Raw genomic sequence first — 22,073 nt, forward strand, 5'->3', positions numbered from 1 at the left:
GCTAGTGGAAGAATTGTCAAAGTATTTCAAAACATTACATTGCCAACAGAGAGAAAATTAAGATTGGAAAATTGTGATTGCAAACACTGAGGGGCTGTAGGAAGTGAAGTTCCAACAACAGCCAATGCTAAATTCTAAACAGCCAAACTGCAAAAAATTCTTCAACAGCAACATGAAGGAATCCTTAAAAGCTTTATTAAATAATACAGATTTAAATAATATAGTCCAGTGCTAGACTCTGAACAACCGCACCACAAGAAAATTCAAAATAAAGAAGTCTAAAAAAGCTTTAATACAGATTCAACTGATTATCTACATCCAAACTGACCTTTTTTAGTAGTACTAGCAGTTAAGGCAGATTTTTTCCAAAATTAGCCAGTAAGTTAAACAAGACTCAATACAATTTCATGTAACAATCCTTTTGTTTATAACACTGTGTGAAACCAAGTCTCCATGCCATGCACTGGGTTTGCATTCCATTCATCTATTTGCCTGCACAGTTCTGCACACAAAGTATTTTGTTATTTCACTTTTGTTATGGTCCTTGGCAAAGTTCAGAGAGCCAGAATATTATTCACAGTTAAAACTGGGATGCCTGATATATCTAAAGAAAACCCTTATCTGATAGTTGAAAAACCCTGCTTACAAAGAAAAGTGACTGGGATGTGATTATATCCTCAAAAGAAAGGATTCCTACCAGAAGAAGGGTGCACTTAGAAGGCACATGCTTTCACAGTCCCAGTTCAGAAAAGTGCTTACAGTACCAAGGAATACTGCAGTTGTACCCAAAGCAACTCACACTAAGTTCTGGGTTTCTTTTTTTTTATTCCTTTTCCAATCATTGTTGTAAAAAAACATTTTATTATTCACAGTTGTTCCAGCATTTCTCATGCTAAACCAGCATATTGTGCTGGCGAATCCCAGTGTAAGGCTAAACAAAGAACACTTATCAGTGCAATACAATCCTGAGTTTTTGGAACACAAAATAAAAAACAGTTCTTCAAAATAAACAATCCTTCAACATTTTTGGCTCATATTTCACCTGTTTCTCTAATTTCCCCTTTTTAAAAAAAGTTCATTAGAAATAAATCTTATTTTTATAAAAAGTAAATAAAAAACTGTTATTGGTCTAACTTAGATATAACTTCTAGTTGCTTGAAGAATCCAAGAAAGCCAGACTAGCCTAAACATTGCTTTTTGTGCAGGCAGCAAAAAACAACAGATAGAACAAGCTTTTGAGAATTGAAGCACTGACATAAAAAACAAAAATAAACTCAGAGCCCTAAATAGTAAAAAAAGTAAATAAATTAAGGTCCTAGTAATATTCCAGAGCAAACCTGAATTACATCCCAACTGCTGAAGTTGCTGAGCTTGCTAAGGCACTGAGCTGTACATTTGTTTTGATTTGCCAGGAGGAGAAGCCGTGCTGCCCCTACTGAGAGGCGTAACCCGTGCTCCAGAGCCTGGCCGAGGGGATGCTCTGCCTGCTGGAGGCCTGGGAGCTGAAGGAATGTGCAGGTGACCCGATGGAACCTGAAACAGGGGAAGGAGAAGACAACACTCACGCTTGGGAATGAATGGTGGGAGAAGGAGCAAACAACTGCTCTTGAGCATCTGCTGGACACTGGCAATGAACCTGATGATCCATTCCAAGTGAAATCATCCCTTTAGCTCAGTGCCTCTTGGAAAGATACCCTGCAAGTATCAGAATTTGTGGGTCTTCCCGTTCAGGACTTAAGTCTGAGGGGAGCACAGTACATTTCCCCTCAGCAAGTGACATTCACTTGAATTTGCCTTATTTTACCTGAAGCATCATCTGTGTGTACAACCATGCCTGCAGCTCACTGTAACTTCAACACATCTGTAGGAATGTGAATTATTTTTCATTGCCACTCTTGATTACAGACCTTCCTACATTCAATTCCAGAGCAATGGCCAGACTAATCAATTAATTCCCTTCTAACTGGGTGACAGCTGCTTACTGTTAGGTGTGTGCTGAAGACTTGTCCTTGGGTGGAATACTGGCTGACTGTGCTGTTCATTCGGTGAGAAATGGTAGGCTGCAAGAGAATTGAAAAACAAACCTAAATAATTTTGCATGGCAATCATTCCTTTTTTATCTTACAGCTAATGCACTGTAAGAAGCTATGGAGAAAAATTCTTGTGCAATCTTTCCTTCTCTTACCTATGATCATTACAGCTGTCCCTGCTAAGAGTGCAAAAAGCGTGAAGATCATCACCTGGTAAGACTCAACAAACTGCTGGAAGAGACTGGCTTCATCTGCAGAATTGATTAGGAGGAGGCAATATTGAGTTAAAAGGAGCATCTTCTCCAACCTGCTTTAAGAGTTAACCTCATAAACATCAGAGAAATTAAGGGTTCCTGCTGGCATACGGAGTGCAGATCTAAACTTACAACTCACGGGTGCAGTGGTTCTGTCAGTCAGGTAGATCACTGTCACTGGGATGGTGATGGACTGGTCTGTCATGGGACTGGAGACAGTCACACTGGTGGACAGGGAGCCCTGGCTGGGAACTCTGGGATCAGCCAGGCTCACAGTGTACACCACATCACTGGGCAGCCCATAGGACTTCTCCTTCTCCAGCACCTTCACGGCTGGGGACTCACATTTCACCTGCACAGGGAACATCCAACCTGGAACAGACTGCTGGCACAGCACAGCACAGCTCCCTCTTCCAGGCCAGCTGCCAGCAATGGGCGATTCCTCAGAAACACTGAGCAATTCACCCCTCCAGAGGAGTCAGGTGCACCCGTACAGTGACACCTGCAGCATTTCCCCCTGCCTATTGCCTCTCACCTGCCCCGTCCACAGGTCTGGGCTAACCCCACACAGCCAAAACCCACAGAGCCTCAATGGGCTGTGTGAGCTATGGGCAGTCAGTCACACACTTACTTGGGCAAGACCCCCACAGGGGTAAAGCAGGTTTTGGCTTCCTGACCCGTGAGCTGGCTCACACATGCCAGGCTGTATGCCCAGGTGAGCCTGCCACACCTGCACGAGCCCAAAACCCGAGGCCAGGCTGGATGGGCTCCTGAGCAACCCAGTGAGTGAGTGGCATCCCATGGCAATGCATTGGAACAGGATGAGCTTCAGGGTCCTGCCAACCCAAAGCATTCTGGGATCCTGTGAAAAGTGAAAACTGAGGAATAATCAGCATTCCAAGATGAGCATTTCCAAATCATCTCAGGAATAAACCTTGACACGGTGAAGATGGCAGGGAGTGCCTCGCATTAGAAAGCTGCATGTGACAGCTCAGAATGCTCTCAGCTGTGCTGAGACACTCCCTGGGAATGCCCTCACCTCCAGGCTATCCAGGATTTCCCTGGCACCAAAGATTCTCAGCACGGAGCTGCCATCCTGGTTGCTGAGCAGCATCTCAAGCATCAGTAATGTGTGATGTTTTCCTCCCTGCAGCTGGAAAGCAGCAGAGTAACTCCTCACCTGGATGTCAGGGTGGTTGTAGATGGAGAGCCCAGTGGGGCTCACTTTCACATCTTCCACAAGCACCAGTTCAATGGTGGCAGGCCCTGGGAGCACAGCCTCGTGCTGCAAGAACAATGGTAGCAGTTACAGAAAGAGGCACAACACTGTAGAGTCCTGTGTGTGCAGGGAGGATGTTTAAGGCAGGCAACCAAAGCTCAGAGCACAGGCTGAGGGATGAGATGCCCACAAGATCCAGAGGGCTCAGTCAGTCAGCACAGGGAAGGGCATCCTCAGGGCTGCTCTGTTCTGCACCCTTGGCACAGGCAGAGGACCAGGGCCCAGCACTGCAGCATCAGTGAATGATGTCTGACAAGCACAGACAGGGTATTAACTCTGAGCCACGGCCCAAGTTCATACAGAATGATAAGGAACATGCACAAGGTGTTCTAGCTCTAACGCATCTTTTCATGCTTCTTAGCAGGCCACCAAAAGAAATTCTTCCTTAAATGTAAGTACATGAATACTGGAACAAATGCAGCTTTAATCACTCACTCATAACAACATTAGCTCAGAAAAGGAAAAGATTTCTAGAGGAAGTCAGTACTCTGTACCCATTTCACTTCATTAGTAGAATTATCTCCTTGATGTAGAAAGGATGTGATCTTTCCCTAATGGCATAATAGGGTGTTCCACTTAAACATGGAACAACAGTCAAGGCATCTTAATATCCCATCTACTAGATTTCTGTTTGTGTTTTTGGCTGCAAGAAAGGAGAATGGGCAGGTTTGAAAGCAGAGCAGAGCAGCCCATTGCTGATGTACTTGAAAAATGCACCCACGTCACCTCATTTAAAAAAAAACAGCTCATTCATGAGCCCACAAAGTGCAGCAGGACTGGCATCTACAGAGTCCTCCTAAATTTAAACACAGAGAATAAAACTTAAGAATATGCCAGTGTTCTCTGAACTCAAGGCAAAGTTTACAGCAGTCTCTTTACTAATTATTTCAAAAAGTAAGAAAGAATATATAATACTGGCTTAACAAAGCAGAGCACAGTGAACTACAAAATGATTGTAGAACATCAAGTATCCATATTACAGCTCGATTTCTAAGAGAGAAAAAAAAAAAAACCACAACCAAATATCTCAAATAACTTCAGCAGCAAAGTAACTGTGTCTCTGCAGTAATTCTCATTAAGCCATAGTCAAATGCTTCAGGGGAAATACATCTGCACCATGCTTTCCCAACATGAGAAGAGTGGAAACCTCACAGAAAAGTCAAGAACCAAGTGGCAAAAAAGATCACTTCTCAAAGAATTTACTAAGCAGATGCCACACCTGGGCCAAGCTGAGAGGAACCTGGCCCACAGAGTATTTCACATTACTGGTGCCCATCTGCTACCTGCTTTGAGTTAAACCCTGTAACCTCTCAGTGCATATTTAACTTTTTGCCTCAAGTATGTTTTCAAGGTACTGCATATAGTTCAAATCCACTTAAATCTTGCTAACAAGATTAAACAGAAATTCCAGTTAGGAAGCAGAATATTTTAAGAGTCAGTTATTGCACATGTCAGGTTATTCCACAGGCTGAAACCTGCCCTTATATTCAGCTTACAAAAGTGACATACACAGAAAACTGCCAGCTGTTTACACCTGCCCCCTTTGCTCATCATCATCACCTTTTACTGTTTTTCTTCCCTAGCCTGAGTATCAACACACTAAGTATTTCAGGGAATGGCTAATGACTTGTAAAATGAGAGCCTGGGCTTATGGCTGGCATCAGAAAGAAAAAAAAAAAACAGAGCATCAGTCAGAGCCCAGAATAACACATGGTCCATATGAGGAATCAGTCAGCTTTTGCTTTGCTCATGCAGAACTTTCCCACCCAGCTCTGCAGGGGCAATAATTCATTTGCTTTCCCCAGTGACAGCTGCATGAAGCACATGGCTGCTTTAGTGAAGGACAAGCAGCAGAGATTCATTAAAAAACCCTAAACTGAAACAAAACCAACTGAAACACTTCTCTGTAATGCCCTTGCTCAGATGGTTAAAAAACTTCCAAGAATTTGGACAAATTTGATTTGGATAGCAGCACCTAGCGCAGAGGAAAGCAGGAAAACCATGAACCAGTATCAAACCTCTGCAGAATGAACCAGACTGCACCAGGGGGCTGCCTGATTTGTACAGTACTGTGTGTGGAGGAAATAAAGCCACCAGAACACTGGGCATTGACCACAGGGAAATGGCAAATCCCCCCAGGTACTGTTACCGGTGTTTGGGCTCTGGCTGCCTTCAGGTGGGGCTGCTGGAATCCAGTGGCAGTGGCAGAGATGGCAGCAGTTCCAAACTCACGGTCAGCTACCACAGTTTGTAAGCCTAGAATGCAACAAAGATGAGATACATCCAGCTCCTCTAGGCTCATTCTCATCAGAACTTTCTCTCTCAACACAGGTTCTAGACATTGGACTTGGTTCCTTTTCTCTCCTCTCTTTAATAGCACACACTAAAACATGCACACTGATGTTAAACTGAAGTATGACTGCAGATTACAGTAATTTCTTTAATCAAGATCAGACACTGCCAAACAGATTTAATCTGGACCTTCAAACAAAGAAATGCTCATTTCAGCTCACTCATACCCTGCATTTTCTTCTGACCATTGCCCTCCTCCTTCAGAGTCAGCTCCATTAGCAGCTCCGCCTCAATACGAGCAATGGCCTTATTTGTGGATTCCCACACAATACTAAGGGAGCTGAAGCTATCAAATTTCCTGCCTTGCTGGTCATAGGCAGCCAACTCCAGCACTGGATTGTGGTAATTGGAAACAGGAACCTGAAACAGAAGGAATATTTTGAACTGAACCAATACAATAGGATTTTTTAATCATTAAAGAAAACATATGCTGAGTTCCATGAGGTTTGTTACAACATCAATGCATAAGGAATGTTCATTAAAAGGAGCCATCAGTGCAAGGCATTCAGCTGTGCTCCAACAGCCCTGAGATTATCTCAGCTGGTCAGAGCATAGTGCTGCTTACACCAGGTACGTTCAAGTCCTGTATGGGCCATTTAGAGTTGGACTCCATGATCCCTTTGGGTCCCTTCCAACTCAGAGCATTCTGTGAATCTCTGAACCCTAAAGGGGTTTTACTGGAACATGGCTTTGGGGTTTTTTAGCCAGTGAATTACCATAAGAAAAAAACAAATCCCCAAACCAACAACAACAAAATTGAACCACAGCTCAATGAAATTGTTTTTAAAATTCAAATAAATGATGACAAACACTGCTGTTTGTTAAAGCTCAAGATTCTGGTGTTGCAATTCTGGTGAAATACATTAGCAACAGCAGTGCCCCAAGGTAAGCTGACACGTAATGGAGCCAGAAAAGCAGGTGAGCTCTGAGGTGGCTAACAATACACAAAAGTCTCCATCTCCTCTTGTTATTACATAGAAGCTCTTTAAAATGATTCATTTTAGGGAAGGAGGATGACTTTTACATTTGCCAGGGAATATTAACACAACCAAATGTGGCTTACTCAGCAGCCAACATGTGACAATACCTGTTAGCAAGAAAAACAGAATAGCAAAGTTCCTTATGCCTGATAATCGATACGTATCTCTTGTCCATTTACTGCAGGACTCCCCCAGCCTGCTCTGTGCAGGGCTCCCAAGGGCACAGTGTGGCCACAGAACCAGTTACTGCTCCTCTTGCAGCAGCTGCGATGTTTCACACATGGAGCTCCAAACACTGAGTTTTCTGCTCTAAGAACACCTTCTTCTCCTGACACTTCCCAGGCTTACCAGTTGCTTGCTCTGCTGGAGCAAAGGGCAGGAGAGAGCAAGCTGAGGGCTGCCATAAACAGGAATCAAAGCCAGCCGGGAAGGGAGAGCACAGATGAGCTTCACCACAGCAGGCTCAACCACTGGGAAAGGGTTGGTGACTGTGGGGCTGTTCCCAACTGTTAAGGCAATAACCTGAAAACAGCAAATGAGGAAAGAGTTTAGTTCAGGCACGCTGTATTTCCACAGGTCTCAATTACACTGTGATATCAGAATGAAAAGCAAAAATACAGTGCTTGGGGATTTACAGCACTATTAAGACACAGGAAGATGTAAAAGAGGGAGCACATCTCAAGAACAATTCTTTATCACTATGAAAGTACTGTTCCTGGGAACTCTTTCCTCGGTGTTCATGTTCATTACTATCAAATTTGATTCAAACAACAAATCTCATGTAACTGAGAATGGAAACTGCAGGTGTTCTTGCAGAGTGAGAACAGAACAGCCCAAAGGCAACATTTATAGTCACTTCAGTGTGTTTAAAAACATCTTATCTTTTATTTTACACTCCTTTTCTAGCCTTCAGCAAAGTGAAGTGGATCTAAAACCAGAGAAGGCTGAGGCAGCTCTGGTCACCTGCCCCATGCCCCCACGCACTGGTGCTGGGCAGAGCCATGCAGGTGTGATGTGCTGGGGACAGCCAGCCTTGCACAGAGCTGCACACCAACAGCAAGGCCTGTTCCTTTGGAATCTGCACTGACAGAAACAGCTCCACTTTGCAAAGTGAGGAAATCAGTGGAACTTGGCAGCCCAACCAAAATGCTTAAGCCTTTCAGAATTGCAGAAGAACACTATATTGAAGCTAAAAGCTTCATGGGCTGAGGGGGGTGAGTAAAGCAGGAGAAATCACTTCTGTATGTTGGAGAGAACAAAACCAAGTGGAAAATGAGCACAGCCATGCTCACCAAGGCTGCACAGAGAGTAGAGCAGTCAATTCCTGGGGCTGCCATTTGTTACAATAAACAGAATTACACTGGAAGGTAATACAGTTAAGAGGAGCAGGTAAGGCAGGGGAGTCAGCCTGCTCAGTAACCTCCTGCTCTGATCCTGTTCATGCAAACTGAACCTGCACTCATTAGGATGTTCAATGCATCCCACAACACAAGGCTTCCACAACTTGGGTTTATACTGCAATAAACCCATCATAAATCACTTTTTAATGTAATGCTGTGAAATGCTCACTCTAAAATCTGCATCAAAATGCATAAACAATGTACTTACCCAAGTTCTTTACTGGCTCATTATAAAAGCATCTAGCTACATAACAGGCATATGGCACCATAAATGTGTCTGGAGCCAGTTCTCAGCACCTGATGGAGGGCAACAGCAAGCCCTTCTGGCACTCACCTGCTCTCCCAGGCTCCTGCACAGCACCCTAACCCAGTGCTGGTTGCTGTTTCGAGGTGTGGCACGTTCAAGTAAAGAGGAGGCAATGCTTTCTGCATCCTCAGCAGCAACCTTCCTGAAGAACTTGGAAGGTTCTTGGACCCATGGCCTGGGTCCTCCTTCAAACAACACATCCTTGGAGGAACCCAAAGTCACTAAAGCAACTGATGGTAGATCGATAGCCTGCAATCAATTAATTAATTGAAAATTAATCATCTATTTACATTGTTTGGTTGTGCTCTGCAAAATAAACCTCCTTCTGAATGGAACAGCTATACTTGGATAAGGCTGTGATTTCTCCCATGCAGTGGTTTTTCAGCACACTTAGCAAAAAACAGAGCTGCACTAAAATCCACAAGGATTCTGTCCAGCTGGATTAGATTCAAAGGAAGCAACAGATCCAAAGACAAGTTTTAGCTGCCTTTTAATCACATCTCTCTCATGAAGAATTACAGCAAAAGGGAGACCCTTAATATATTTTTCTGAGCACAGAGAGATAGTATTCTGCTATACTTTCAAAGAAGTATTTAAAATGGATGAAATTACGTCAAATTGTACTTTCACTTGCCAGTGCTCTCTCCAGAACAATTCAGTGTATGTAGTTATTCTCCTACACAAGTTTTACTTCACACTTGTCTAACAAATTCTGCACTGATGTGCATCTCTGGGACAGCCTGTGCTGTTCACCACCACAGCAGTTAACCTGACATTTAGTGCACAAAAACCTTTCCAGTTTGTGTTTCACAACATCACATTACATTCATTATAAACACAAATCCGTAGTATTTGCACTAACATTTTTTCCATATTGAGGGAAAGCTATGGTGAAATACTCAGATTTCAGCCTGCAGTCAGTGCTAGGCTTCTGCAGATGAGACAACAAAGCAGCCTCTTCTGTATTTCCATCTATTGACCCTGCACTCAGCTTCTTTCTTATTTTCTTCACTGAACCAGCCAGTGGTGGAATGTAAACCCACCCACCTCAGTTTTTCAGACCTATTCCTTGCATAACCTGCTCCCTGTCATGTAAAGGTGCTTCAGTGCTGGATCCTGGATCTCTCCAGGAGCAGGGGAAGCAGACTCACTCTCAGCGGGAGATAAGCGGCGATGGCGATGCTGGCACTGAGGCGCACGTGCCCGTGGGTGTACACAACCACCAGCCTGGTGTACCCTGAAATTCAGCCTTCAGTCTCACTCCACTGCAAAAATCAGCAGCTGGCTTAAGTCTTCCTGTCAGATAAATGAAAAATATACAAGAGCTTATTTGGAAAGAAATGCCGAGGCATGGTCATCAAATTCCACACAGCTGTTTGAAGGCAGCCTACCAGAAAGATGGAGAGAACTTTTTACAAGGACATGTAGGGACAGGACAAGGGAGAATGGCCTCAAACTGAAAGAGAAAAGGTTTAGACAGGATACTGGGAAAGAATTCTTGGCTGAGAGAGTGGTAGGGCTCTGGCACAGGGTGCCCAGAGAAGCTGTGGCTACCCCTGGATCCCTGAAAGTGCCCAAGGCCAGGCTGGACAAGGCTTGGAGCAGCCTGGGACAGGTGAAATGTGTCCTTGCCCATTGCAGAGGGTGGGACTGGAAGAACTTTTAAGTCTCTCCAACTCAAACCATTCTGCATAAGAAAGCAAATATATCCTCAAAATAAAACTATTCGGACCCCCTCCCCTCTGAGGTTGGCAGTTCTGTGGGGATACTGTACAGAACTATGAATCAGTGATTTAAGGGAGAAGTGTGACTTGGGAGAGGTGTGACCTGTCACCAATTTAACTTCCAAACCAGGGAGGGAGTTAAAGCACCTTCAAGTGGGCTGAACACGCCAGGGTTCTCCAGCTCCACCCCCAGCTCCAGCTGTGAGCAGTCGCTCAGGGGGACCAGCTCGCCCCTGTCCATGCTGGTCCGGCCACTGATCCTCAGGGGCAGCTCCAGCACCTGCCCCACGTGTGCCTCCACCTGCAGGAAGTGAACTCCATGGCGCTGGGCTCGCTCACGGACACCTGCCAGGGACGGAACAGGGACAGGCTGGGTCACTGCTCTGCTCCACGCCAGCCCAAGCCCACAGCAGCTTGGTGAGCTTCCCTTTTACTGCTGATCCTGTCATTCTCTCCTCTGCTTTGCAGACTTTGAAGTGTGGACTGCTGTGTGCTATCTCCAGGGGCTATCATCACCAGCTGGGAGAGGTTTAGCATCCATTAAAGAACCTACCTCAGACCAGAGATTTCACAGCAATCACAGCTTTTATTTGCAGGATCTTAACTACTTAATCTTCTGCAACTGGCTTCAGGATACCAAACTATATGGGACAGAATTAAAGATGTAATCTGTGTGGATTAACTACTCCTAAAACTACTACTACTAAAAACTGACTCACTGAGGTCAGTAAACAGAACTCTGAAGAGCTGTTCACATAGAAGGCAGCTCCTAACACAGGAAAAAAAAGCATTCAAAAATAACCTATTCAGATTGTGAAATACACTGCTCTGAAAGCTCACATGGTCTGAAGGTTTCTTTCTGTCTTCAGACTTTGACTCATGTTTGAGGATAAGAAGTTTTAGCTGAAAAAATCTTCCTCCCTGTGTCTCCAGCTGGTAACTGTTGCACTGCTAAAAAGCAGCATCTTAGGCTGTTCAGAGAATTATTTCAGAGTGAGTGTGTAAGCTAAATTCTGAACAGATTTTAATTCATGTCACACCCCTCCCTTTGGGCCACCATATGTACTGTTCCTGCATTCTCCTCGCTCCAAGCCACACACACTGACCACCATGACCTAAGAACAGGGGATGGTCTGAAGAGACACCAAAAAATCCCTCTTGGGAGCTATGTTTTTTATTGCCATTTTCTCCTAATTTTCCTAAAGTACTGTTTTTTCTTGGCCAGCTCGGGTATTTGCAGCCCGTCTGCAGCACAGTGCTCAGCTCAGGTTCTTCTCCAGACAGAAATTTCCTTGTACATCCTGGTAACAACTGTCACCCTTTTGTATCAAGGGAGAGCACCCACCTATCACCCTACAGAATGAATTTCTAGTTTGGCTTGTCTGCCTGGATGGCCAGGCCAGGAGTTAATTACCATTTCATTCTTGCACTTAAAACTTCCAACAGGGAAAAAGGTTTGCCAAGGAAATCAGGAAGGGGCAAAAATGGGAGTCAGGTTAATGCACTGGACAGTGCTGGATTCCCTAAAGCACAAACTGAAAGGAATCACTTAACCTGCCACAGGGCAGGAAGTGGAAGGGGATTGCCTATGGCATTCTCAGTGCCTTTGCTGTTTCCAAAAGCCACATTCAAGAACAAGCACTGAACAATGAATCTCTTGCCTTCATTTCGCCATAAAGCAGCGGATTCCGCACGTCAAACGCCCGAATAATGCTGACCCCAGCATCACTCCCCGTGCTCATCACTCCTGTGACTGTCACTGTGGCTACTGCCTGGCTAGAAGAGGACCAGCTGAAGTTGTCACTTCCACCCTGAGCCTGAAATACAGAGGGAAAAATCTTGCAAACATTTAATCAAGGACATGGTTTTCACATTCCACAGCTTTGGATATCTTGCGTGAAAACCAGGAGTGCACTGAGAATAGGACATACAAAAAAAATAACACCTCAGAACTTGATAAGCAATAGAGAGATGAGAAGATTTCTACCTTTCGTTTTATATTCGGCTTCTTTCACACACCAAAACAAATGTCAAAAGTTCCATCAGAGTAAAACACGGGTGAACACTGGAGCTATTTTAAAATTTATATTGTTTTAATTTCTTTTACTTCCTCAGCATTTCCTTTAACCAATTTCATAATTAAAAATGAACAAGGTGATAAATCTTCTCTAGAGGGACAGTGTGGAAAACAAACAAGTCTAAATTATACAGGAGCTTAGCTAGTAATTTTTACCAGGGAAAGAGAAAAAAAAAAGAAAATTAAGAGGAGGGTCATTTCCCATCTTCCCATCTTCCTTTCTCAGAGCACATGCACAATCTGATTACAGAAGGACACAGACAAATAAACAGGCAGAGGTGTGTTACAGGAGATGCATGGGATGTGGTGAGAAAGGCTGAAAGAATCCAAGGGCTCAGCATATTTGTAAAGGTGTTTCAGTTGAAACAGGGGGATGAGCATAGTCTTAATGACTATGAAGTCTCAGGTCCCTGCCATAAACCCCAGACACGTCACTACGCTTTCTGTGTCTGACAGTCAGTATGCACTGAGGAGAGAGAGGAAGGGTAAAGCAGCTTCCCATGCAGCTTCACCATTAGCCAGAGCCTGGCAGGAGATCCACACTGCTACCTGGGAGCAGTGCCCTCCCCAGGAACCTCCACGTGCCCATCTCGCACAGCTGCTCTGCACCTCTCATGCCTGTGCCCAAGGAAGGCAACAGAAACCATCTCATTGGCACAAAGATGAACAAAGCAACCCCCAACAAACCAGACAGCTGCCAAAGGAAAACCTGCCAGGCATTCTGGTACCATCTGGAGCAAGTTACTTCAGCTATCAACAGAATTTGGCTAGATCCAAAAATCCCTTTCAATTTATTTTCAGAAAAACTTTATTCACCCATTTGAAATAGCCTGACTGAAGCTATGCAGTGGGAGGCAAACTCTGATGGAGAGGCAGGAACAGTTGAGCTGTGTGTATGCTGTCGACCACGTGTCTTGTGGAATCTATAGACCAGAAGAAAGGTCTCAGTTTCAGCAAAATTTAAATCTTGGGAGAAAAAAGTTTCTATGTTTTTATAGAAGAACATCAGAGTAAAGTAAGACAATTATTGCAGTACCATGAAGGAATGTTCTCTAGTGAAATACTTCATTATATTTGCAAGATAAGGTGACAATAGAACTGTGAAAGACGTAGGAAACAAAACCACATTTCCTTTCCTTTACTGGGAAAATTCCAGCAGAATTATGAAGTACTGCAAATGCAGACTTAGTACTAAGAATTTTTGCCACACTCTGCTGGTGTGGTCAGGAATAGCATGAAGTAAACCAAACCAATCCCACAGAACAGACAAGTCGAGTTATGCAGGGCTTAACTCAGTGTAGCTGCCCTTAGACTCACACTGGAGAATGCAATTTAATCCTGTGAGATTGATTCTCTCCATGGAGTCACTGAATCAGTAAGGCTCTAAAAGACCTCTGAGATTATCAAGTCCACCACTGAACCATGTCTTCAGGTCCCATACCCCATAATTTTTGAGCCCTTCCAGGGCTCGTGACTCCACCACTGCCCTGGGCAGCCTGTGCCATGGCTTGACAACTCTTCCTGTGAAAAAAATTTGTCTAATATCCAAGCTAAACATGAGGATGTTTCCTCTCATCCTATCCCTTGTTACCTGGGAGGAGAGCCTGGCACCAAGTGTCCTGCTGCCTATTTGCTTATAGTTTACTTAATACAGATCCAACACTGAGCACCACTTTATGCTAAAAGGGAGAGGTAGGAGTTGTGCATCCAACACCTGAGTGCAGGGTCTGGGTATCACTGGCCTGAGATAAGAGTCTGGGCTGAGAAAGCACAACTTTCTTTTCCCTACTTAGACTGGAGATACTGGATACTGGCATACAAACCATTTGTTTCATGAAGCAAAAGGAATAACTGACAGCTTGGGAGCAAAGACACACTTAGTAAATATGGAAATCATCCCTTCTGTAAATAAGCTGGGGCCTTTGCCTCCCTGGAACTTTGTATTAGGAGCACAAGGTGTGTGGCCAGTGAGGAATACTGATGTCCAAGGCTGGCAGAGTGCTGCTAATTAATCTTGTCATGCCCTTCTTTGTAGTCACTTCACACTCCCATTCATATTTCCCATCCTTGCCAGCAAAGGGCAGCCTCTAATGATTGCTGTGGATCTTTGCATGTAGGATGCTCCTGGAATTCCAAACCATTCCAGGCACAGGTGCGTGGTGCATGCATGAGGGAGAGAGGAAGGGAAGACAAGAGGTACAAGTCAGTGGGGTTTTTATGTTTGTTGGTTTCTTGGTGCTTTTTTAAAACTGCATATCAACTCCTGTAACTAATGTCCCATGAAGTTCCTGCAAGTTACATTTTGGATGCCACTGTGCCTGAAGTATCCACAGTCAGCCCTAGCTCAGTGGTGTCAGGCCTCAGTGTGCCTGCCTGAGTTACACACCCTGCAGCTGGGTACTTCTTTAGCATACCTGGATGGTGTACTGGTAGACTCCTGCTTTTGCCTGCCAAGGAAACATCAGAATGCTGGGTACAAGCAATATTGGAACATGGATCTCCACATCCTGCTGGTTTCTCACTGGAACTGGTAAGGTGTGAACACCTCCATCCTGCAAAGTGCAAAACCACGGTGTTATAAATGGCATCACAGAGCTTCCCAGAGTTAATGTTTAGTCCTTAGGTACAGACATGTTCTTGAAAACACATCAGAGAGGAAGGAAAACTATTTAGGACCACTTACGAGCAGAGCTCCCAGTGAGCAAATAGCTCCTGGCAGCAAGGTGTGCCACTGTACTAAAGGAGTGCTATTGTTATGAAGATCCAGGTGCCCACATTAATGTAAAAGGCAAGAAAAAAAGATACTCTTTCATTGCTCCTATTTTGAGACCTCACTTGGAGAACCAATCTGGAGGCTCAACACCTATATTTACTCTTTGCTCATCCACTGTGTACAAAATTCAGCCTGAAAGAGCCCTTGCTCAGCCCTCCCTCCCAAACATTGGCCTTCAGAGCTCTGCTGTCACTGCAGTGCTACAACCCTCTGGCACAACACACTGTTACTGCATTTCTGAGGGAAAAACAACTCTCAAGGGATGCTCTTCCACTGAAGAGAACATCTCTGACACACAAAATGACTGAGGTGTATCACATTGAAGGAGCTGTTAAATCCTGCCCAAGGAATCACTAAATTGATTTTACAGCAAATGGGTTGAAGTGTTGAATTTTCAAGCAAAAGCAATTCACTTCCACACCACGTGCCCTAGTTAGCCATACATTCAGCAGCCTGCCCAACCAGCAGAAAGTAAATGAATAGTAATTTGGAGAAATGTGCAGGCTGATACATTTGGCAAATTGTCATTCCAGAGTTTAAGGGCACTTCCCAACTGACAGCAAACTTCCCCAATGTAACTGACTGCAGAACAAGGTCAGGGTATGAGTGATGATCCTACCACAATAAAGTGTAAAATTCCCTCAGCCTGTGAGAGGCCCCTTGCCCAGCACAAGGATCTGCCACAAGAAAAGAAATCAGTGCTGTGCACCACTGCCCTAACAGGAGTTTGCCACAGGCTCGGGAGCAAAATCCCACTGTCTTTAATGTAAGCAAATCCTCTTTTGACTCAATTGGCAGTTTTCATGAAGAAAGGATTTTAGAATTTGGTTCTTAATCTGTTCAAAGACAGCTCAGACCCATGTCATTCTTAGGTTTCCTTTTGCCAGGAAGTCACTACTGCACAGCTCAATTATTTTTAGTCCTACCAGTGAAGCAGAGGAGTTTTCACACAGACGCACCCGGTCAACAACTGATGTCAGTGCAGCATCAATCGTGGTCTGACCTGCCTTTACAGCCCTCACACAATGACAGGACCCATTCAGAGAGGACTGCAGCACCTCAAAGTGTTCTCCGGACAGCTCTGTAGTAATTCGGATCTTCTAAAACCAGAACATGAAATAGAAATTGCCACAGGTGACTGACATCAGTGGGGGACAGAAAGCCCTAAACATACAACAAGAAGTCAGTAAGCAAATGTTTAATCACACAGTTCAAAGACATGCTGCTGAAACTGATTAGAACTCTCCCTGTGGAAGTTTCAGTCTTTCAGTAAGATTTTACCTTTAGAGACATTAACTCCGCAGAAAGTTTCTTTTTAAATTTCATGCTAAATGTAATTTAACATGAAAGTACCTATATTTATACCACTAAGTAATTCATATTTTACAGTATTTTTCTAATTTTTTCGTTCTTCAACATAAAAGAACACATGAATATACTGTCCCAAAGGCACACTACTAAGCTCTAGCTCAAACTCAGATCTGTATCCCAAAAAGCAATTATGAGGTGTGGGAAGAGTAGGCTCCTTTGCACGGTTGGGGTGTAGGGAGGCAGAGATCTCTGAAGCTTGTTCTTGGGGGAAGAGGTTTATTGGAGAATTCAGGGATGCCCAAGCCTCGTGCTCTCAGGCGTAGCATGTGGCTGGGCTTAGGAGGACGGGGGAGGGGAGAGAGAAACGGAGGGTTTAGGAGAGGGGAAGCCCCAAGCAGGGAGGGAGTCCAAGAGAGGGAGGAAGTCCAAGAGAGGGAGGAAGTCCAAGAGGCCGCATGGCCGCTCAGAGCCCCCTTATCAGGGGCTCCCAGGTGGGCTGGGACAAGGCATGGGCCAATGGGGTTACAGACTCTGTTTTAGGGGCAGGTACAGAGCTGCGGGATGAACCACAATCTTTTGCAGGGTGGGATGGAACAGTCCATTTCACTCCAGGATTCATCCAAGGGTAGAAGTGACATCCGGCTAGCTAAAATAACAATCATATCTATCTATCCTCTGCAACAATTGCCCTTTTTCGTTAAACTTTTGAAAAGGTAAATACAGACTTAATTACTATTTTTGCACAACTTGGGGTATATAACATATTGGTACTGAAACTATACTTATTACTCTTAAAACAATCAAGCTTACTTTACAGAGTTCCTTCAGCCAAGATGCAGAGCTCAAACCTTCAGATAAACTGTTTAGCTAGATTATTAATTGAAATTGAGGTGGCATTTATTTCTTTACTGATTGAGCATTTTAACCTTTTGACTGCTTTAGTCTAATGGAAGAATTTAACTGAGGTAGTGTTGTTAAAATCTTTTGAGGAAGGTTCTATAATTGACTAGGTTGAAAAAGTCTATTAGAGCTTTGTATCAGTTAGAGATATGGTATCAGAGCTTGCAGTCTTAGCCAGAGTTACCCAGGCATTTGTCTTTGGTTAACCTATAGGTGAAATCTCAATACAAAAATTTGAAATAAGAGAACAAATGTAACAACAAGGGTACAAAATTAACATGCATGTGAAAATAAATGTCCATAGTCTTGAATTGTTTCTGGCAGGTAGTTTTCATCTCGTCTTAGCACAGTTCAAATCTGAGCGCTTGCTTCTTGGTTTGCACCTGCAAAGTCACTGCCATTGGTGAGGGCACTGCCAGATTTCGGTGTATGGTAAGGCCTTACATTCTTTGCCGGGGTCCATCTGAGTCCTTCGCCTGTAGAGACACAAGCAAACCCTCTCTCCCACGTTACAAGGTTGCATGGGCTTTCTATTTGTCCTGTGACTGAGGTCTTGATCAAGACTTTTATTTTTACTTTTTTGTTGTTCAGAAAGTGTCTGTAAATGGGCATGTCAGGCTGTCCTATACAGCAATTTGAAAGATTGTATGCGTATGGGGCTTTGCTGAACCAATTTTGGGGTGTAGCCTTATATATTCCCCTCTTCTGTTTTAATAAGCTGCTTTTTAGGGCTTTAGATGTCTTTTCTATGGTACCCCCTAACAGCTGGTAACAATAGGAGAAAGGGAAGCTACTATCTCCTGCCGCTACTAGGAATTCTCTCTCGTCCAGAGATGGGACAGCTGTCCACTCTCTGGGACTGTGAGGCTTGGATATATGCCTGTCTATCAGTTGGAGGCTATCAATGCTCCCCTGAGCATCCTGGGAAACTGAGGCAGCAGGGGTGCTATTGGTAGGGGTAGCACAGTTCTCTGTGGATCCTGTACTCGTCAAAGCAGCTGCCAGGTGCTGTTCTTGTTTCCCTGGCTGCATGCTAAGCTGTGAATTAGATGCAGTAGCTGCCAACAGCTGGGGCAGAGGGGCAGGAGTGGAGACTGTCAGCAAAGGCTCATGGGAGAAACCTGAGGATGTGGAGGGCTCTCTCCAAGCTGAGGCTGCAGCTGTGGAATGTGGATGCAGCCTAGGAGAGGAAGTGGGGGCATCCAGGGGCTGCAGGGGCGGCAGTGGGGTGACGAGAACTACTTGTTGCACGGCTGGCCGGAGTTCCGGGCGGGCACCCAGCACGGAGGGCTTTAGCGGCAAACCCGGAAGCGACTCGAAATTCCCCGGCAGCGGCGGTGGAACTCCTTCTGGCGGCTCTGGGGGTCCTGCCGGCGCCGCCGCTGAGCTCGGGGGTTCTGGCTGATCGCACATCGCGGCACGGGCGGCGTGGGGATCAGCAGGCTCCATCGGCGGTGGGGCAGCGGCGGCAGGAACTGGCCGGACCGGGGACACCGCGAACCGCGCATGCGGGGAGGGCGTCACGTGGTCCGCCGGCCGAACCAAGATGGCGGCCGCGTCTGCCGCCCCGCCGGAGCTCTCTGGGGTTGGGGCCGCACCGCGGGGGGGTTGCCGGGAGGCGGGGGGTGGTGGGGTCTCGGCACGGGGCGCGGCGGGAGTGGCAGGCGGCGCGGCAGAGGCGACGGGGACCGGCGGCACCGCGAACTGCGCATGCGCGGGGCGCACCACGTGGTCCGCCGGCCGAACCAAGATGGCGGCCGCGTCTGCCGCCCCGCCGGAGCATGCTGACGATGGGCACGTTCCGCGGGGGGGTTGCCGGGGGGTGGGGGGTGACGGGGTCGCGGCGCGGGGACCCGGGGTGTCCCCCCACGGCCAGGGCTCGGGCTGGGGTGGGCGCACCGGGCCTCCCGGTGCTTCCTGTCGCATGTCCGGGATTGGGGGCGTGGCCACGCACTCTCCCGGCGCGGGCAGCGGCGGCAAGGCAGCGGCGAGCGCTGGATTGAGCGTTTGTAGAAGCGCGGTGAAGGCGCTTTGTAAGGAGCCAGCGAAAGTAGCAACAGCCGCTGCTATTAGAGGGTTTTCGGGGGGAGCCAGGGCGGGCACGAGCCCCGCGGCCAGTGGGGGGGGCGGGGCGGCCGCGGGGGCCGGGGGTGGGGTCACGGTGGAGTCGGGAGGGGCGGGGGCGGCCGCGGCAGGAGGGGCGGGGGCGGCCACGGCGGGGGCCGCCGAGCCCGGCGGCAGGTGGCGCGGCGCGGGGATCGGGGGGGTGCGGGGGGTGGTCGCGGGGGCCGGCGCAGCCGCGGCGGTTGGGGGTGGGGTCGCGGTCGCGGCGGAAGCGGCAGGGGTGGAAGCGGCCGCGGGGGCCGGCGGCCGGCGGCGCGGCGCGGGGGTTGGGTGGGGGGTCACAGGGGCCGAGGCGGCGGGAACCGCGCCACTCAGGGGGGCGGTTGCGGCCGGGGCCGCGGCGGTTGGGGGTGGGGCGGGGCGGAAGGGGATCGCGGCGCGGTCGTCAGCAGCCGCGTGGGCCGGCCACATGGCCGGGACCGGCTTTCGTGGAACGAACAATTCGGCCACAGCTCTAAAAGCTGGGAGTAACTTGCAAGCAACGGCGTCTCTCCTGGAAATCTCAATAAAAAGCTTATCACCTACTGAGTCCCAGAATTCTTTGGTAAAGGCGGCTGATCGATCCGCATGAAGGAAGTGGGGCAGGACCCATTCCAAAAGGGATTTTAACTCTTTCTTAGGCAAACTACTGTTGTGACTACGTAAAAGACGGTTCAATTGTTTGTAGAGATCTCTATCTTGAGTAGAGTGGGATTGTCCCATATTTTAGACCTGTGTAGCTCACCTCGAGTTCGCTAAAGCAGAGATCCTCTCCTCAGGACTCTGCACAGGTCCCCTCAGAGCTCCGGGCGTCTCTCCGGACGGCTTTTCCGTGCTCGGGACCTTCAGACCTCCCCCCTCGGGGCTTCCAGCGCAGGCAGTGCTGGGCAGTGCTCGGTGCGCTCTCTTAACGTGGCCACGTGCCACCAGCTCACAGCTCCTTGCTCGGGCAGTCCCAAGAGCTCCAAAAGCCGGCTATTCACAGGCGATGGTGCTCGAGGGTAAAATGCCTCGGCAAACTTTAAAGAGATAAGGCTTCTACGTTGCTTAGCAACGACAGCCTGTGCTCAGAGCGAAGAGGAGGCTATCACAGGTAATTACCGTGCATGAAGGTATCGAGATTCGTGGATTCCTTTTTCTTTCACGTTGGGCGCCAGTTGTGGGAAGAGTAGGCTCCTTTGCACGGTTGGGGTGTAGGGAGGCAGAGATCTCTGAAGCTTGCTCTTGGGGGAAGAGGTTTATTGGAGAATTCAGGGATGCCCAAGCCTCATGCTCTCAGGCGTAGCACGTGGCTGGGCTTAGGAGGACGGGGGAGGGGAGAGAGAAACTGAGGGTTTAGGAGAGGGGAAGCCCCAGGGAGGGAGGGAGTCCAAGAGAGGGAGGGAGTCCAAGAGAGGGAGGGAGTCCAAGAGAGGGAGGAAGTCCAAGAGAGGGAGGAAGTCCAAGAGGCCGCATGGCCGCTCAGAGCCCCCTTATCAGGGGCTCCCAGGTGGGCTGGGACAAGGCATGAGCCAATGGGGTTACAGACTCTGTTTTAGGGGCAGGTACAGAGGTGCGGGATGAACCACAATCTTTTGCAGGGTGGGATGGAACAGTCCATTTCACTCCAGGATTCATCCAAGGGTAGAAGTGACATCCGGCTAGCTAAAATAACAATCATATCTATCTATCCTCTGCAACAATGAGGAAATAAAATTATATTCCCCTAGATCAAATACTCTCAAAAGCAGTAATTCAATAAATTTATTCTTGTTGCAACTGAATTATTTTAATTTCGTTTCCTCTGCAGTTTAAGAACTATGTGTATTTGGTACCTGGTATATAGAATTAAGGAAGAAGCTCTTCCCTGTGAGGGTGGGCAGGCCCTGGCACAGGTGCCCAGAGCAGCTGTGGCTGCCCCTGGATCCCTGGCAGTGCCCACGGCCAGGCTGGACACTGGGGCTGGGAGCAGCCTGGGACAGTGGAAGGTGTCCCTGACCATGGCAGGGGTGGCACTGGGTGATTTAAGGTTGCTCCAAGCCCCATCCAACCTAAAAGACATTGCCCAACTTCCATTTTTTTTCTACAGCACTTCAGACTCCAATAACTTCACATGAATCACCTAGAGTGCTTTATTTTTATAAAGTAACAACAACAAAACAAAGGAAAAAATGAAGAGGCAAGAAACAACAAGCTTTGCACTGTCCTGTCTCAATGTAAATAAGAAATCACTCAAATAATTCCAAAGCAAGTCAGGATTTAGGAGACAGTCACAGAAAAAAAGTATCTAAACATTTCAACTTACATCAGATAAATACACCTTATTGCTTGATTTATCATACATGTCAACTGTAATTTCATAAAGTCTGTCTGTTTCCAGGACCCATCTGTCACCTGGATGAACTGTAAATCCTGCAAAACAGGAAATATTGAACAGCACAAACCAGCAGCCTCTTAATCCAATGGAGAAAAGCATTTTGCTTCTGGTGCCCACACTCTGCAGATGAACACTCATTATTTTAAACTGCTGACTACAGAGATAAAAGAAAGTACGTAAAACCTATTTCACATTGAGCTACTTTTATGAATAAAATTCCTTTTCTG

The 22,073-nt window shown here is 46.7% G+C and overlaps 1 protein-coding gene across 3 annotated transcripts; it reads right to left on the reverse strand.

The window, feature by feature from the left end:
• Window positions 1–1,823: 1,823 nt before the first annotated feature.
• Window positions 1,824–22,067, reverse strand: LOC144246977 (nuclear pore membrane glycoprotein 210-like). 3 transcript variants are annotated; one of them, XR_014958210.1, is made up of 9 exons: window positions 16,136–16,671; window positions 14,818–14,955; window positions 11,988–12,143; window positions 10,474–10,671; window positions 9,754–9,898; window positions 8,630–8,851; window positions 7,244–7,417; window positions 5,713–6,275; window positions 1,824–3,569 (listed from the first exon to the last, which is right to left on the reverse strand). XR_014958210.1 is itself a non-coding variant. In XM_085590811.1 (5 exons), exons 1-5 carry the CDS (start codon window positions 21,982–21,984, stop codon window positions 10,588–10,590), a joined length of 729 nt encoding a protein of 242 aa, XP_085446937.1. In that variant the 5' UTR covers window positions 21,985–22,067; the 3' UTR covers window positions 9,910–10,587. The 3 variants fall into 3 exon arrangements, 1 of the variants encoding a protein (XP_085446937.1); XR_014958209.1 differs by lacking the exon at window positions 1,824–3,569 and adding an exon at window positions 21,775–22,067 and having other exon boundaries at window positions 5,884–6,275; window positions 16,136–16,276; XM_085590811.1 differs by lacking the exons at window positions 1,824–3,569; window positions 5,713–6,275; window positions 7,244–7,417; window positions 8,630–8,851; window positions 9,754–9,898 and adding an exon at window positions 21,775–22,067 and having other exon boundaries at window positions 9,910–10,671; window positions 16,136–16,276.
• Window positions 22,068–22,073: the final 6 nt, after the last annotated feature.

Source organism: Lonchura striata, chromosome 12 (genome assembly GCF_050655825.1).
Source record: "Lonchura striata isolate lonStrDom1 chromosome 12, ASM5065582v1, whole genome shotgun sequence".
Classification (NCBI taxonomy): Eukaryota; Metazoa; Chordata; class Aves; order Passeriformes; family Estrildidae; genus Lonchura; species Lonchura striata.

Coding starts and splice junctions, on each gene's coding strand:
- LOC144246977 (XM_085590811.1), bottom strand. CDS start 21,984: ATGAGTGTTCATCTGCAGAGTGTGGGCACCAGAAGCAAAATGCTTTTC. Junction 16,277..21,774: donor ATAAGGTGTATTTATCTGAT/GTAAGTTGAAAT, acceptor TTCTGGTTTTAG/AAGATCCGAATTACTACAGA. Junction 12,144..14,817: donor TCTACCAGTACACCATCCAG/GTATGCTAAAGA, acceptor TCTGTATTTCAG/GCTCAGGGTGGAAGTGACAA.